Here is an 18,086-nt window from a genome sequence, read left to right as displayed (position 1 = left end):
TTCGTTTATGGGATGTGGGCAACGCTGGCAAGGCCAGCATTTATTGCCCATCCTTAATTGCCCTTGAGAAGGTGGTGGTGAGCCGCCTTCTTGAACCGCTGCAGTCCGTGTGGTGAAGGTTTTCCCACAGTGCTGTTAGGAAGGGAGTTCCAGGACTTTGACCCAGCGACGATGAAGGAACGGCGATATATTTCCAAGTTGGGGTAGTGTGTGACTTGGAGGGGAACGTGCAGGTGGTGTTGTTCCCATGTGCCTGCTGCCCTTGACCTTCTAGGTAGTAGAGGTCGCGGGTTTGGGAGGTGCTGTCTAAGAAGCCTTGGCGAGTTGCTGCATTGCATCCTGTGGATGGTACACACTGCAGCCACGATGCGCCGGTGGTGAAGGGAGTGAATGTTTAGGGTGGTGGATGGGGTGCCAATCATGTGGGCTGCTTTGTTCTGGATGGTGTCCAGGTTCTTGAGTGTTGTTGGAGCTGCACTCATCCAATCAAGTGGAGAGTATTCCATCACACTCCTGACATGTGCCTTGTAGATGGTGGAGAGGCTTTGGGGAGTCAGGAGGTGAGTCACTCAACACAGAATATCCAGCCTCTGACCTCCTTTTGTAGCCACAGTATTTATATGGCTGGTCCAGTTAAGTTTCTGGTCAATGGTGACCCCCCAGGATATTGATGGTGGGAGATTCGGCGATGTAATGCTGTTGAATGTCAAAGGGAGGTGGTTAAACTCTCTCTTGTTGGAGATGGTCAGTGCCTGGCACTTGTCTGGCGCGAATGTTACTTGCCACTTATCAGCCTAAGCCTGGATTGTGTCCAGGTCTTGCTGCATGTGGGCTCGGACTGCTCCATTATCTGAGGGGTTGCGAATGGAACTGAGCACTGCAATCATCAGCGAACATCCCCATTTCTGACCTTATGATGGAGGGAAGGTCATTGATGAAGCAGCTGAAGATGGTTGGGCCTAGGACACTGTCCTGAGGAACTCCTGCAGCAATGTCCTGGGGCTGAGATGATTGGCCTCCAACAACCACTACCATCTTCCTTTGCGCTGGGTATGACTCCAGCCACTGGAGAGTCTGCCATGTGTCTGCCCATTTCACCAGTCTGTCTATATCCTCTTGAAGTCTTTTACTATCCTCTTCACTGTTTACTACATTTCTGAGTTTCGTGTCATCTGCAAACTTTGAAATGATGCCCCGTATAATCCAGGTCATTAATGTAAATCAAATAGAGCAGTGGTCCCAACACCGACCCCTGGGGGACACCACAGCACACTTCCCTCCAGTCTGAAAAACAACCGTTCACCACTATTCTCTGCTTCCTGTCCCTTAGCCACGCGGCAACTGCCCCTTTAGTCCCATGGGCTTTAAATTTGCTGACGTGTCTATTATCAAATGCCTTTGCACGACCCCCATCAACTCTTTCCGTTACTTCATCAAAGAACTCAATCAAGTTAGTCAGACATGATTTGCCTTTAACTAATCCGTGCTGGCTTTCATTTACTACCCCATATTTTTTCAAGTGCCAATTAATTTTGTCCTGGATTAATGTCTTTAAAAGTTTCCCCACCACCAACGTTAGGCTGACTGGCCTGTTGTTGCTGGGTTTATCACTCTCCCCTTTTTTGAATAGGGGTGTAACATTTGCAGTCCTCTGGCACCACTCTCCTATCTAAGGAGGATTGGACCATTGTGACCAGAGCCTCTACAATTTCTACCCTTACTTCCCTCAGCAAACTAGGATGCATCCAACCTTTTTAGTATCACCTCTTTTATCTATTTTTATCCTATCCAATTTCTTTACGACCTCCTCCTTTACTGTGACATTGGCAGCATCCTATTCTTTAAGTGAAGACAGATGCAAAGCACTCATTTAGTACCTCAGCCATGCCCTCTGACTCCACAAGAAGACCTCCTTTTTGCCTCTCTTATTTCCATTTTCAGCCCTCCCCTGTACTTTTTACATTCAGCTTGGTTCTCTACTGAATTATGAAACTGACATTTATCATAAGCCTCCTTCTTCTGTTTCATTTTAATTTCTCTATCTTTAGTCATCCAGGGTGTTCTAGCTTTGGATGCCCTTCTTTTCCCCTCTGTAGCCGAACTATCTCCTCTTTGAAGGCCTCCCATTGCTCATTTACTGTTTTACCTGCCAATCTTTGATTCCAATCCACCTGGGCCAGATCCCTTTTCAACTCACTGAAATTAGCCTCTAGTTGAGTATTTTCACATTTGATTTTTCCTCGTCCTTTTCCACAACTACTGTAAACCTAATGATATTGTGATCACTGTTTCCCAAATGCTCTCCCACTGAAACATACTCCACTTGTCCCACTGCATTCCCCAGAGCCAGATCCAGTGCTGCTTCCTTCCTCGTTGGGCTGGAAACATACTGATCAAGAAAGTTCTCTTTTTTTTAACGCAGCAAGTTGTAATGATCTGGAATGCACTATCTGAAAGGGTGGTGGAAGCAGATTCAATAGTAACTTTCAAAAGGCAGTTGGCTAAAAGGGAAAAAAATTACGGGGCTATGGGAAAAGAGCATGGGAATGGGACTAATTGGATAGCTCTTTCAAAGAGCCGGCACAGGCATAATGGGCTGAATATCCTCTCCTGTGCTGTACCTACTATGATACACATTTCAGGAATTTCTCCCCCTCTTTGTCCTTTACATTGTTATTTTCCCAGCCTATATTAGGATAATTGAAGTCCCTCATTATCACTGCTCTAAAGTTCTTGCACCTTTCATCATAATGGATGAAATAAATCTGTAAGAGTGAGTTTGTAGCTTTTGGTTCATCTATTTGTACACCTTTATCAAGTTCTCAACATGTGTAGGTAAGTTCTTAAAGCTTAAAATGAGTTCTCCTTAAAACATGCTGGCAACATTACTCCTGCTGGTCCCCTGCCCTGAAGCCCTGACTCTTGCTGGTCCCCTGCACTTGAAAGTAAGTATAGGATTTAAAATCCTATCAGGTACCGGGGACCTCTATAACAACTACTTATCCTGTGGGATCTATAACCTGGTCTCTGGAAAGTCAGTTTAAAAACTTCAACTGGATTATAACTGATTTATGCAAAACTAGACTGAGCCCCAACAGAAATTCTTGCAAATAATTGTTGTTGCTCTATATGGAGTACACCATTGTCAAACTTTAATTAAAAAGGAAGAAAAGTCTACTGGGAGTCCTTTTGTTGAAATGTTGCATTAATGTCTATGTAAAATAAAATCTCATTTAACTTTTTTTTAAAAGTCAAATCTCTTTCACTTGCTGTAGATCTACCAGTGTACAGCTCCTTCCCTCCAGGCAGCTCTGGTAGTGTCACTGTTGGAGAGGAGCTACCTGCGTCTCAGAGCACCTCCATTTATTTTAGTAGGGCTCCTAAGTTCAGCCTGGGAGTCATTGCAGAGCTGATCAAATTCAGGGAGGTACATTGTTTTTAAGGCATGCAGGCCGCTCAGTCAGTCGATAATGTGGTACGGTTGCTCTCTCTGTTCTCAGGCCATTCTGTAATCATAGCTCCCATTGAAATGAATGGAGCCTCTCTGGGACATAATGGCATTGACTGGGCAAAGTCCATTGGAGAGGAGGAGACCTGAAATGGGGTACAAAATGTAGCGCTTCTAACACTTTGAACAAAAAGTCCTCCCTAGACTCTCCTGCGTTGAAGTCTGATGTTGTCCTCTTGGTTTCAAAATTTGCAATAATCCTTCATAGGAACAGGAGTAGGCCATTCAGCCCTTCGAGCCAGTTCTGCCATTCAATTAGATCATGACTGAAGTTCATGTTCTCTGGATTATTAGTCCAGCTACAGAACCACTACACTACTGTATCCATGTCATCTCATCAAACCTTGCACTGATTGTAGTAGAAGTTCTTTTTGTCATCTGTCCCATCCCATTTTAACTTGATTCAGGGGCATTCTGTGGACTAACGCCCACGTTCTATTCTAGGACCTCCTCAGATCAGCAGGACTGGTGAGCAGCCTTCCTCGGCTTCCATATTCGACCACGTTGACCGGATATCTCGTTCGGCCGAGGCAGGCAAACGGCTACCAAGTAAGATTCAACTGATCGCCATGCAACCAATTGTAGCACCTCCCTTACAGAATCCATTGCTTCCCGAGCGAGTGGCCGAAACAAACAAAATAAATAAAGAGGTGAGCAATCCTGTGGTTTCCCTGGAAAGATGCCATGGTAATAACGGTTTAATGGGTACATTGCACACTTGAATCTCATTCTCATTCAAGGTAAAAAGAGCAAGAGGTCTTCGTTTATAGATCACCTTAACACGTCTCTCAAAAACTTCTCGAAAGCACTGCACACTATTAATTTCTTTGAAGTCCAGTGACTCTTGGTATGTGGGCAAACACAGTGGCCATTTTGCACACAGCAAGGTGTGAACTAATATAAGCAAAAAGTGGCTTTGAAGCCCAGTCAAACACTGTAATGAGATACTTGAAGAAAGATATTCAAGGACATGGGGAACAAGCAGGGAACAGGACTGGAGTAGATAGCTCCAGTGCTGAGCCTGGACAAACATAGAAACGACAGGTAGAATGACCTCCTTCTCTGTTGGAATGTCTATTGGGGAAATAACTTTGAACGCTGATACCTAATTATGATTAGGACTTTTCTCTCCTCCAAACCAGAGAAAAGAACTACACACACGCGCACACACACACACTTATCTAATTCCTTTTAGAGGCTGTTTTACAATTGGTGGTGTGCTGTCGCTGGCAGGGTGTATAGTAATCCCTCTGTTTAATGGGAGTGGCCCAGCAATAATAGAAACCTGTATTTTTGTGAGCTGCCACCAGGCCTACAGTTAATGCTGAGCATTCTGAGCTAGATTGGTTTCCTTTTAGTTCTTGGAATCACACATCTCCTTCCTTGACCTGGAGCAGCAGAAGAAAGGAATGAAAGGCAAATTGGGGGGAGTGGGGCACAGAGTTTGTGGCATGCATTGAAGCACCATTCCCCAGGACCACTTTATTATAAGCTGCAAGTGCCTTTACTCACCCTTGTTGGGATAAAGCGAGTCTGCAATGTGCTTAGTCAGCTGCTCCTTCCATTTCCATTCTGACCTCTCCAGCTTTATCCTCCTATACTGTTCCAATCACCCTCAACACAAGCTTCAGGAATAGTATCTCATCTTGTGAGCTCTCTACAGCCCTTGACTCAACCTTAAACTACTTCAGACCGTAGCTATTTCTCCCATTATCTGAGGCAGGGTGTGCTGGGGATGCACAGGAAGCCCATCAGCATCTGGGGAAGGTGGGTTGGTATTACAGATATAGACCCTTTATCAGAGCACATTTCTGGTCTGGAGTCCAGACTTGGGGTGAGGGTCCTTCTGTCTTTTCTCTTTTCAGGTACATTTAATCCTGCTGGATGTTTCCATTGTTTTCTGTTGGTATTTCACTGCGTAATGTTATTCTTACAGACCTGTTTTTATTTAATATATTTCGATTGCTTCACAGAGATCTCTGCCTGTTATCACTTCTTTCCAGCTTTTCAAATAAAAAACCTTCTAGGTATCCTGCTCATTATCTCCCCCTTCTTTGCTCACTTCTATTAAAGGGTTCCCTTATCTTCCAGTTCTGATGAATGGTTACTCACTCAATGTTAACCAATCTTTATTCTTTATAGATCTACATGGACCTGGTCACAGCCCATTGTACTTCATATTCTTGTCAGAGGTGCGGAGTAACAAATGTTATCTGGCACCCTGCTTGGTTACACTCCCTATCCCACTCACAGTACTAAACTGATTTCTCCTTTGTGTATGTTCTTGGCTGCAGCCCCACTTTAGACCTTTGGTTCCTACCTGCGAAGGTGCCAGAGAACGATGTCAGGCTGAGTAACTGAATGTCTTCCCTCTCCTTTTCCTTCAGGTTCAGAGAGCTTTGAGACAGAAATCCGAAATTGAACACCACCGCAACAAGATCAGACTCCGAGCCAAAAGGAAAGGACACTATGACTTCCCTCTCATGGATGAAGTTGGGAGCATTGATATCAAGGAACGGCGCAGAGTCTACCGCAGGGCACAGGTTCATATCGATAGGATCCTTGATCCCGGTGTTGATGGCCCATCTGTCCTTGTGGAACCTAGGAAAAGGTTGGCATAAAATATCTCTAAGTATTACAGCCATTTGAGTGATTTCCACGAGATGGAGCCCTCTGATTGATTGTGAATAAAAATGTAGAAAGATGAAGTCTTTAAAAAAAAAGCATCACTTTGAACAGGTTAACCTTTTGAAAGTAGAGATAAAGTTACCAGTTATATTGGGGAACTCACTGTTGACCAGTATAATTGCACTGAAGTTTTGATGGCACAAATTAAGTTTACTGACCAGGTAAGCATGTAACTACTAGTGAACTCAAATTCACACATTGAAATAGTTATGAAAATATATATATATAAATATAAAAGAACTCTGTTGTTTATAATGTATATGATCTAAAATAATACATTGCTAGTTATTTTACATAGCTTTTCCAATTGACCATTTGAGCTTGAGTGCAAATACTGATAAAATGATGATGACACCAGAGACCTGCCCGTGTCGCCCCCTGCCCAATTTGCACAAATATCTTGCTGTAAGAATCCATTCATAGTTACCATAAATCTTCAAGTAGAATATGCAGCTGAAAATGGGGTGTGTACACATGGATTCATTATATGATTTATGGCCATTTTGTTTGCCTCAATCTCTCTGCCCAGAACAGCAATTTGACTTCAGACCACTCAAGGCATTAGGCATTTCCCAGTGATTTTTCTTTTGCTCTTTCTCATTTTAGTTATCGCATCAAAAGATCTCCACGACAGAGACGGAGGCACCAGGTCAACAGCAGCGTGATGGATGCAGAAAAAGATAGGCTGATAACCACAGACAGTGACGGGACCTACAAGAAGCCACCTGGAGTGAACAATGCAGCCTACGTTGTAAGCATGGGAAAACCATGATTATATCTGCCTTTAGATTTAGTGCCTCAGAGATATTTACTTTTTCCCTTTTGTCTCTGTTAAAGTCCATGCACCATCTCCAGATGAGAGGACAGGCAAGCTATTGGCTCCAACGTTGTTGTGTAGTCCCTCTACTTTGCTGCATCTCTCTCCATCTTCAGAGGCCTCCTCATATCACATCTCTTCAAACAACCTTCTACCATGTACCCTAATCTCCTGCTTCCTGTTCACAGTCCTCTCTTTCTCCTTTGTTAAGCACCTTGGGATGTTTGTTTTGCTACATTATCGGTGCCTGTATGTGTGTTAGTTGTAACCAATGGATGACTCTTGCACCAAGTTTTGTCTCTCTCCCTGCTTCACGTCTCTCTGTTACAGTCCATCTGAGATCTGTAGCTCATCTTATGGGTAATGTCAGGGGCCAGCCCATGTCCCACCTCTCTGTGTCAGATTGGAGCTGGAATCCCATTGTGCCCATCACATCACACTGCTCTACCACAGTGTGTTATGTAGCCATTTGGCTCAAATTTGTGCAGTGTTGGTTCTTTGTGGAGTGATGATTCTGAAAGATAAGTGCACATGGTAATTTTGAGTCATATTTAAGCCTTGGTAAAACACATTTTCATTTAAAATTGTTTTATTCTTGGTTATTGACTGCCAAAAAAAAACTTGAAGTGGATAGTGTTTGCATTTGATACTCGTTGCCTTCTACGATCATTGCTGCCATTTTGTACCTATGTGTAGGGTACAAGACGGCCACTTGTGCTTTAAAGTGGATAATTTGGGCAGCTCAGTAGTACATGAGATTGACTATGAGTTCTCACTGGACTGCCAGCCACTCAAACAGTTGCCCAAGTGTGGAACAGTTGACTCCAGTTTCCAGCCAGGATTACAAGAGAGTGCTTCCCTGGGAAAAGAAGACTTGTCATTTCAGAGGAAGGGAAACCCAAATTACACTGTATAAATTGTACCTGGAATTTCCTGGGCCATGCTGCGCCAGCTATCCTGGCTGAGGGAATCCACCTGTGGTGACCAACAGTTTGTAAAAAATGTAAGGAATCTTACAACACCAGGTTATAGTCCAACAAATTTATTTTAAAATCACAAGCTTTCGGAGATTATCTCCTTCGTCAGATGAATGAATGAAAAGGTTCTCAAATCGCATATCTTATACTATGTTGGGACAGCATCACACCAATCAAAAGGTGTCGTTGTTATTGAAACAGGCCAGTCACGGAGAACAGCACGTCCCAGTACACTCGATATACATTGTGTCTATTACACAGGCAGGCAGAAAGAAACTCAAAATGGCAGAGAGAGAGAGAGAGAATTTTAAAAAACATATAAATTTTTTCCCCCTTTTTGCTGGTGGGGTTACGTGTAGCGTGACATGAACCCAAGATCCCGGTTGAGGCCGTCCTCATGGGTGCGGAACTTGGCTATCAACTTCTGCTCGATGATTTTGCGTTGTCGTGTGTCTCGAAGATCGGTGGCTGAATGTCCTTGACTGCTAAAGTGTTCCCCGACTGGATCTTCGGGTAAGCGTTCTCCAAGGCGGCCTTCGAGACACACGACAACGCAAAATCGTCGAGCAGAAGTTGATAGCCAAGTTCCGCACCCATGAGGACGGCCTCAACCGGGATCTTGGGTTCATGTCACGCTACACGTAACCCCACCAGCAAAAAGGGGGAAAAAATTTATGTTTTTTAAAATTCTCTCTCTCTCTCTCTCTGCCATTTTGAGTTTCTTTCTGCCTGCCTGTGTAATAGACACAAAGTATATAGAGTGTACTGGGACGTGCTGTTCTCCGTGACTGGCCTGTTTGAATAACAATGACACCTTTTGATTGGTGTGATGCTGTCCCAACATAGTATAAGATATGCGATTTGAGAACCTTTTCATTCATTCATCTGACGAAGGAGATAATCTCCGAAAGCTTGTGATTTTAAAATAAATTTGTTGGACTATAACCTGGTGTTGTAAGATTCCTTACATTTGTCCACCCCAGTCCATCACCGGCATCTCCACATCACAACAGTTTGTAGGCAGATTTTACTGGTCTTTATTTCGCATCCCCACACGTTGGCATGGAACTTGACACAAAGTGGTTTGTCAATGCAAGCCTGCGCCCTACCACTCTGTGGCACAGCTTGTTGAGGTCGAGCTCGCTGTGCCATCACACCAGCTTCTATACTTAAATGAATTGAACCATATTTGTAAAGCATGCTGACGATGAATTTTGTAACGCTCTTTTTCTGTACTCCGTTCCCTGTATCCATTCACAGACTCGTAAAAATTGGACACCGAAGGGACTTCATTTTGAATAGATCTAACACTGGGTAATGGGTTAACACCACCCCCCTCCCCACCCCCAGAACAGTTGGATGCTGTTTGACTTCACTACATTGTCTCTCCTTTCATTGCCCCAGCTCCACTGACCTAATCTTGATCTGGTTCTGTGTTTTGCAGTCGGACCCTGACCTGCCTCCGGAGCCTAGACCTCACTCTCCATCACACGCTCACCCTCCCCCTCCCGCTCCCCCACCGTACATCCCACCACAGCCATCCATTGAAGAGGCACGGCAGCAGATGTACTCTCTGCTCGATGATGCATTTGCTTTGGCAGCTCCAGGTAGTCCTGGAAAAATCCTGTCAGCTGTCGGCCTTGGTCAGCCAGCCACCAGCACTCCTATCAGGGGAACCAGAGTGTCAGCTAACAGCCACTGGACACCAGTGTATGAACAACCCCAGAGTCTCAGCAATCCATATATCACGGTACGTAATCTGTAAAGCATTTCACACAGTGTGTTCATACATATGTAAACACTTCCATTATGGTACGTACTGCTGAAGTCACATCAGTTTCAATTTTTTTTTTTCTCGTCATTCTCCAGAATTTTATTTCGACTTATTAATTTTCATCCCATACCTTAAACACGGGGGTAACAAAATATGGCTAGCAGTGATTAAATGTCAGTGATCTGAGTGAGATTGCGTTTAGCCATGTTTGATGTAGGAGAGGCAGTTGTGTTTGCTTCAGTAAAAGTTTGTCCGTGGCTGCAGCCATAGTTGGCACCTTCTCACTCAGTATGGATCCACCAGGAACTGGATTGAGGCTATCCAAACTCAATTCAAGTGGGATCTTTACATTTAGGGAGAGACTTCCATGTCATATGTCCGAGCTGGATTCAAACCCAGATCCCAGAGCCGAAGAGCCAGTGTCTAAGTGCACCACCCAGTTCCTCATCCGTTGTAATTACAACTAGTCTGGTTTGCAATTCTCATTACAAATTTTTGATTTGATTACACTTAACATTTCTCAAGAGTAAGGTAAACCCAACTAGTATGCAATCCATAGCCTTCAGTTTTCCAACTTTTATTTACCATGCATTCTTATCGGGCTCAGTTCTAGGTCCCTTGCTTTTTGTGGTATATGTTAATGATTTGGACTTAAATGTAGGTGGCACGATTAAGAAGTTTGCAGATGATACAAAAATTGGCCTTGTGTTTGATAGTGAGGAGGAAAGCTGTAGACTGCAGGAAGATATCAATGGACTGGTCAGGTGGGCGGAAAAGTGACAAATGGAATTCAATCCGGAGAAGTGTGAGATAACGCATTTGGGGAAGGCAAACAAGGCAAGGAGTACACAATAAATGGGAGGATGCTGAGAGGTGTAGTGGAACAGAGGTATAGAGGAACAGAGTGCATGTTCACAGATTCCTGAAGGTAGCAGGACAGGTAGATAAAGGAAGTTAAGAAGGTATACAGAATACTTTCCTTTATTAGCCGAGGCATAGAATATAAGAGCAGGGAGGTTATGCTTGACTAGTTAGACCACAGCTTGAGTACTGCGTACAGTTCTGGTCACCACATTACAGGAAAGAAGTGATTGCACTAGAGAGGGTACAGAGGAGATTTACGAGGATGTTACCAGGGCTGGAGAATTTTAGCTACAAGGAAAGATTGGATAGGGTGGGTTTGTTTTCTTTGGAACAGAGGAGGCTGAGGGGAGATTTAATTAAGGTGTATATAATTGAGGGGCCTAGATATGGTGGATAGGGAGGACCTATTTCCCTTAGCAGAGAGGTGAATAACCAGAGGGCATAGATTTAAAGTAATAGATAGAAGGTTAGAGAGGAGCTGAGGAGAATTTTTTTCACCCAGAGGGACTCATGGTCTGAAAGGGTAGTAGAGGCAGAAACCCTCATCACATTTAAAAAGTACTTGGATATGCACTTGAAATGCGATAACCTACAAGGCTATGGACCAAGTGCCAGAAAGAGGGGTTAGGTTGGAAAGCTCTTTTTCGGCTGGCACAGACACATTGGGCTGAATGGCCTCCTTCTTTGCTGTAAATTTCTGTGATTCTAACAGAAAATATTTCTATGCTGGTACAAAGGAAGTTGTTTCCTTAGGGTGTTTATGTACGTTATTACAGTATGGACAGTTAATGATCTAAGTCTTCATCCACCAATTAATATAGCTTCTGCTAGCCTTTTCCATCAGCTTCTGTCATAGTGCAGCGACCTATATTCTTAAACTCCTTGCTTTGCATTGTTTTCAAAATGAGTGTTTGGAAGTACGGTCGGACCTCTAGCTTCACTGTTGAGCCTGGGTATGATGTCTAGCCAATGTAGGGTCAAGACCGGCTTCTAGCTGATGCTGATGTTGCTAACAAAAGAGGGGGTCCAGACCCGGACCACTACAGTTTTTGTTGTACCTCTTCAGTTTCCATTACGGTCTGGGATGGCAGACAGACGACTTGTTTCCGGGCCTGAGCCATTACGGATCTTAAAAGGGCCACGAAGAGCAGTGTACGTTGACTTGTACTTTAATTTCCCATCCAAACCACACATATGGGATCATGAGCCACCATCCTGACGCTCGCAGTGATGGGAATTGCAGCACCAGGTTAGGTAGTCAAGCACAACATAATAGGACGGGGAAGTGCTGACGTAAAAGGCACTTGTATGAAGAAACGTCAAACAGTGGTTACGGGGTTTGCACAGAGATTAATTTGTGAGGTTGGGGTAAGAAATATGGTGAATGAGGAGGTATTGTCTGGCTATCAGATGTTGAGATTGTGACTGATTGATTGATTGTAGGAGATGGAAAGCTGATGGGTGGTCTGGAAATGGTAAGGATTCTTGGGATCTTAAGGAGAAAGTGCCCTGTATTAAGGCCTGGCGAATGACTCTTGCACCTGACAAAGATGCTTGCATTGCTGCCTGTTCTGGCTCCTTTGGCTCCTCAACACCACCCTCGAGCTGCTCTTCTGAAGGCTCTTGCTGCACCTGCTGCTCTTTGAATGGTACGTGATGGGAAATACAGCACACCCCGATGGCATAGGATGTTTTGTCCTCTTTCTCCCCGCCCCCACCCCCAACAGACTTGTTGAGGCACCAGAAATACTGCTTCAGCACGGCGATGGTGTGCTCGACGATGGATCTGGTGGAGGCAGGCACCACACTGTACTTGCACTCGGCTGGTACGTGGTGATGCTACATGGGAGTCATAAACCAAGGCAGCAACGGGTATCCGTGGTATCCCAGGATCCAGCCCTCAGGTTCTACTTTCCTGCAAATCACGTGTGATGTCTGTTCAGCTGGGTCAGTTGTACATATTGTCTATGTTTGTAGTCATCTCACTTATAAATTAAAAGGAGCAGTTTAATAACCAGTAACTATTAACACATTGTTGTACATCTGAATGATCATCACAGTTGGGGGTGGGGAAAATGGTGACAGAATGATTACAAGTTAAAACGTTGAGGGTGAGAAACCACTATTGTGGGAGGGGGAAGGAGAGGAAAGGCATGCTAAACACAGCCAATTTTCATGAATCAGTCATTACCCTTATGTCTTCCCTTTACTTTTGAAGGCATTCATCCATTTTGAAAATGAAAGGTTGGAGTCTAGCAAAGTGTGAATGTTATTAGTTGTTAAAATCCTGATCTCTTTCTTTTGGTTCCCCCAGAGGTATGAAGAGGCAGGAATGAACCCACCTTCTGGAGCAGCTCACCTGCACAGGTAAGAAATTAACCAACAGCAGACAACCCTGTATTCTGACCTTCAGTAATAGCCAGATTAAATACATTCCTGCTGTCCGGAAGGGAAGCAGTCTTAAAGAAGTCATTTTAATTGTTGTGCCTGAGACAATAAGAGGGTATGAAAGCTGAAAGGTAGCTGATTCTAAAATACATAGTTGAACAAGAGGCTTACTTAGTTTGGAGAGGGATGAGAAAAATAGTTAACCACAAATCTGTCTTTTGGAGTCTCAAACTTTTTAAATGAAAAATGTCGCTTTACAGAACCTGCTGAGACATTCATGAGAAAAACCTACCAAACAGAGGCTAGGCAGTGACTTGCATCTGCCTCCTTATAAAGGGCTACGCACTCTGCAATTTTGAAAATCTGGAGCCCTACAAGTCAGAATTGAAATTATAGATCACTGGATGAATTCTTAAAGGCTTCTCACAGATACAGGGTGAAGACTAGAGAACCTTTAACCTAAGTGCAAATAACAAATGGACTTTTCAATCAAGATCCCGCAATGAGTACTGGTGGAAAATGAAAATGACCTCGCTTATTCATTGGAATCCTCCTCTGACCTTTGGCGTGAGCAGAGAAAGTTTCTGCTTGAGAGAGAACAGTAGGAGAAGATGGGTCTCAGGATACTGTCTTAATCATCTGGATGAAAATATATCACGCCGTTCCTTTTTCTTTTCGCAGCATTTAGCTGAATGAATGAACTCTGTGTCCAAATACCATTCAAGTAAGTTGGGCACCGCCCTCATTAGAAACTTGTGCATCCCCAACTTCCTTCGTCCCATCATTGGCGGCCGTGCCTACAGCTGTCTAGGCCCTAAGCTGTGCAATTCCCTTTGTAAACCTCTCCACTTCTCTCTCCTTTAAGACGCTTCTTAAAACCTACCTCTGACCAATTTTTGTCTGATTACGTTTCAGTGAAGTACTTTGTGAAATTTTGCTAAGTTAAAGGTGCTAAATAAATGCCAGTTGTTATTGTGAAGTTCTGGAGCTAGGCTAACTAGTAGCAGAGAAAATAGGATTACATAGGAGCAGGAGTAGGCCATTCAGCCCCTTGAGCCTGTTCCGTCATTCAATTAGATCACGGTTGATCTGTATCTTAACTCCATTCACCCGCCTTGGTTCTGTAACCCTTGCCTAACAAAAATCTATCAATCTCAGTTTTGAAATTTTCAGTTGACCCCCAGCCTCAACAGCTTTTTGGGAGGAGAGTTCCAGGTTTCCACCTCCCTTTGTGTGATTAATTGCTTCCTGACATTACCCCTGAACGGCCTTGCTCTAATTTTAAGGTTATGCCCCATTGTTCTGGACACCCCATCAGAGGAAACAGTTACTCTCTATCTACTCTATCAATTCCTTTGATCATGTTAAACATCTCAATTTGATCACCCCTTAATCTTCTATGGTCAAGAGAATACAAGGATAATCTATGCAACTGAGACAGAATTGTCCAGGCTGAGACAGGCAGTATGGTTGGAGTGCTCGAGCTACTTGGCAAGGCCCTTCCTATATATTGGACCCATTCTCTTTGAAGTGGATTTATTTGCTTGGACTTGTTATGAGTAGCCGCTGCTCTTGTTCCCAACTATTCCCATGCTGCTTTGTAATTTTGCCAGAAATGAACTTGCTGAGAGCTTCTTAAAGTTGGATCTGCTATCTGTGCCTGTTTCTCCAGGGATGTTTCACTGTGTGGTGCTTATGTACAAGCTACAGGTATCCCTCTGGACATTCCTAGGTATTTGCATAGGGTTGTGATTGAGGAGGAATTCAGAAGAGGTGTGTTGGACAGGTGTGTTTGCACTTTGGGCATCAATTAAGTTCTGCCTTCCCCCACCACCTGGGCACAGGTATTGGGTTGGTACCTGCTTCTAGTGATGGAGGTGGCTGAGTACTTGCTGCTGCTCAATCAATAGAAGGCCCTCCAAATGTGGTGAATGCAGTAACTGCTTAGTCTGTGTGCGCTGTGACACATCTGTAGTCATTTAAGTGGTGCCAGTAGATGTTGTGGATGTGGCTTCATCCTGATGGGCAACAGCACCATCCATCCACACCGACTCGGGGTATTCTCCTGTTGGACACTCCATTAGCATGGGTAGAGATCTGCCAGGTGCTCTGCGATAATATGTTAATGAGATGATTATGGCACAAAATTTAATTCAGCACAGTTGAAGGCGCACGCAATGCCCGCAGAGCAGCTGGCCAGCCCCAATACCTGACGTGTTTACAATCTGTTCAATCTCAATGAAGCAGAGTACATTTTTTTAGCCCAGACACAATTTTCCATTCATTATTTACAAGCTCATTTGAAGTCTGTGTCACATTTTTTATGCAGTGTGCTCCTGACTGCAAGGCAAGCAGAAAGTGGAAGCTAGTTGACCTGATGACCGATTTGGCCAAGGAGTTTAAATGCAGCATTAAGTGGCTCTACTTTAACCTTTTACTATCTGATATACTCTCCCTCAGGCACATGATAGGAAATGATGCCAAGTGGAATTTTCCAAATTTTGCTCAACAGTTTATGGCCTCAAATCTCAGATATTTCTGTTCCAGCTTCAACGGCTCACTGCATCCAGCAGAACAGAATATCCTTACTGACCTCTGCATTTGAGCCCCCTTTAATTGCTTCCAGCCTGCAAAGTACAACAGAATGCTGACTCTGAACCTTCACCACAATATAGAATCATAGAATGGTTACAGCACAGAAGGAGGCCATTCGGCCCATTAAGCCCGTGCCAGCTCTTTATAAGAGCAATCCAGTTAGTCCCATTCCTCCGCTCTTTCTCTGTAGCCCTGCAAATTTTTTCCCTTCTAGAATTTATCCAGTTCCTTTTTGAAAGCCACGATTGAATCTGCTTCCATCAAAACATTTTTCCTCATGTCGCCTTTGGTTCTTTTGCCAATCACCGTAAATCTGTGTCCTCTGGTTCTCGACCCTTCTGCCAATGGGAACAGTTTCTCTTTATTTACTTTATCTAAACCTTTCATGATTTTGAACACTTTTGAATATGTGTTGGGCTAATTTCTTTGTTTCCAGCAAAAAATAAAATCATCAAGCAGTATATGTCGTAATGCAGTGGTTTTCAAACTTGTGTGTGCGAGAGGATCCCTGAAAATATTGAACACACTCCCGTGTACCCCCATCTTAATGTCCAAAAGACGGCTGATAACAAAAGTCAACAAATGCGGAAGAAATCTAGATTACAGCAAGCTGATGACACTGGGGAAGAATTCTCGCAAGGGTTTTCCAACCGGTAGCTGTAACTTTGGCGGTAGCGGGAAGATCGGTGGAAACCCCGGGGAAATTGTGTTAAACGGATGCAACGAGGAACGATTTCTACCCCTTCCATCTTCTCAACTGCAAAACGACATTTAACCCCTTCACCTATCTTTCAAGTTCACGCAATTTATGCAGCATCGTAAAATAATGTTATCAATTGCAACTTACTGCACGGTTCATAAGCTCTGAGCCCGGGGTGTCCGATTTGTCCATCAATGCAAGTGATCATTCAGCACTCAGTTAAAAACACAAGTGTGACTTTAACTCCAGTTATTACAGTGGATTCAAGTGAAGCCCTGGATAACTACTGTTAAGGAAAGTCTTTGTAATACAGAAATGTCAAATCTTTTTGCGCAGAGATTTTATTTTTCAAAATACTGTTTAGGAAGTTTGCTTGTAGCATTGTGGAATATTTGTTCCTGATTCCTGTCTTGTGTTCAATCCAGCCATGGTTCTGGATATATGCAGCCAGGAGACGAGATGAGGCAGGAGCAGTCCCAACAGGAAGCACTGTACTCAAACAGGCCCATGTATGCTGAAGAATTCCAGACAAGACCCTCAGGACACAATCCAGGTATGAATTATACAGGATTGCTGACTTTTGAATCAAGTCAATCTCAGTCATTTGCAAAGTTCTGTTTCCTTTCCATAGTCCTCACTTCCATTGTTACAGTTTATAGACAAGTCACATTCATGTGGGCAAGTTGCATGCAAGTAATTCCTCCTCAAACCTATGCACATTTAATTGCTTGTAAACCAAGTGTGATAGTCAGTGTTCAACTTCATCTGAGAAGCAGTTATATATGGTATACAAAAGAGCAACTAATGCTTAACCCACAACACCTCTCTTATATGCCCATGGGATTTGGAGGGTTTGAACCTCAGCTAAGAAACTTGGCTAAGTAAAACAAGTGCAGAATTTAGCCCACTATGTAATGTACAACAACCTTTTGCAAAATCTGTCTTGCCAGTGTTTAGGCAATTTCTATAAAATGCCAACAATCTCAATTTATCAGGCCCTATGCTGTGAATTAATCACTTGAGCTTCTGGTTCTTCCATTTTATTTTTTTAAATTGAGAAGCCAAGGTGATGTGCCAAGGCACAGTACAGAGATTGCTAAGGTTAGGAGAGAAGCCAAGACTTAACCAGGAAATAGTGGCTAGGTGATGCTAAGCTTTGAAAGCTTGAGGATTGTAGGAGGAAGGGTAGATTGAGGGAGGTGAAGAGCTTGGCAGTCAGGTCCTGGAAAAGAATTAGTAGAACAAGAGATGGTGCGATGAGTCTGCAGATGCAGAGAGGAGGGAGAGCGTGTGGGATGAACACTCCCCCTTTGGAGGAACAAAAGTGGAAAATTCAAATGATCATTGACCAAATAAATTTCAATATAGATAAGTGTGAGGTGGTACGTTTTGGTAGGAAGAATAAGGAGGCCACATACTGCTTGGATAATAAGGGAGTGATTTTAAACCCCAAGAACGGGTGGGTTTGGGACGGGTGGGTGTTGAAAAAAGATTTTTTGTGTTGCAACTGCAAAATTTTCGAACTTTGCGTTCCCAGTGGGAAGCCTGTACTTTTACGCGCTGACATTAAACCTGGAAATAAAGCCGGGTTGCGGTCGGGACCCAAAAAACAACTATTTTCAACTCCCACCCGCCCCCAACCCATCCATTCTTGGGGTTTAAAATCACCCCTAAGAGTCTAAATGGGGTTGAGGAGCAGAGGGATCTCGGGGTACAGATACACAAATCACTAAAAGTAGTGACGCAGGTTAACAAGGCCATAAAATCGGCAAATC

General features: G+C 43.7%; 1 protein-coding gene across 2 annotated transcripts in view; it reads left to right on the top strand.

Annotated features, from left to right (window-relative positions):
* si:ch211-1e14.1 (UPF0606 protein KIAA1549) overlaps positions 1-18,086 on the top strand; it is a 292,617-nt gene that overhangs the window by 225,900 nt on the left and 48,631 nt on the right. Inside the window, exons 13-18 of one of the 2 annotated variants that reach the window (XM_067999909.1) lie at positions 3,953-4,158; positions 5,896-6,119; positions 6,803-6,947; positions 9,435-9,740; positions 12,943-12,995; positions 16,737-16,864. In XM_067999909.1, coding sequence (XP_067856010.1) covers positions 3,953-4,158; positions 5,896-6,119; positions 6,803-6,947; positions 9,435-9,740; positions 12,943-12,995; positions 16,737-16,864 — 1,062 coding nt within the window. The remainder of the gene's footprint in view (positions 1-3,952; positions 4,159-5,895; positions 6,120-6,802; positions 6,948-9,434; positions 9,741-12,942; positions 12,996-16,736; positions 16,865-18,086) is intronic. The other variant, XM_067999910.1, reaches the window with a different exon arrangement.

The sequence above is a fragment of the Heptranchias perlo genome, chromosome 18 (genome assembly GCF_035084215.1).
Source record: "Heptranchias perlo isolate sHepPer1 chromosome 18, sHepPer1.hap1, whole genome shotgun sequence".
Taxonomy (NCBI): Eukaryota; Metazoa; Chordata; class Chondrichthyes; order Hexanchiformes; family Hexanchidae; genus Heptranchias; species Heptranchias perlo.
This window is presented reverse-complemented; position numbering and strand designations above follow the sequence as displayed.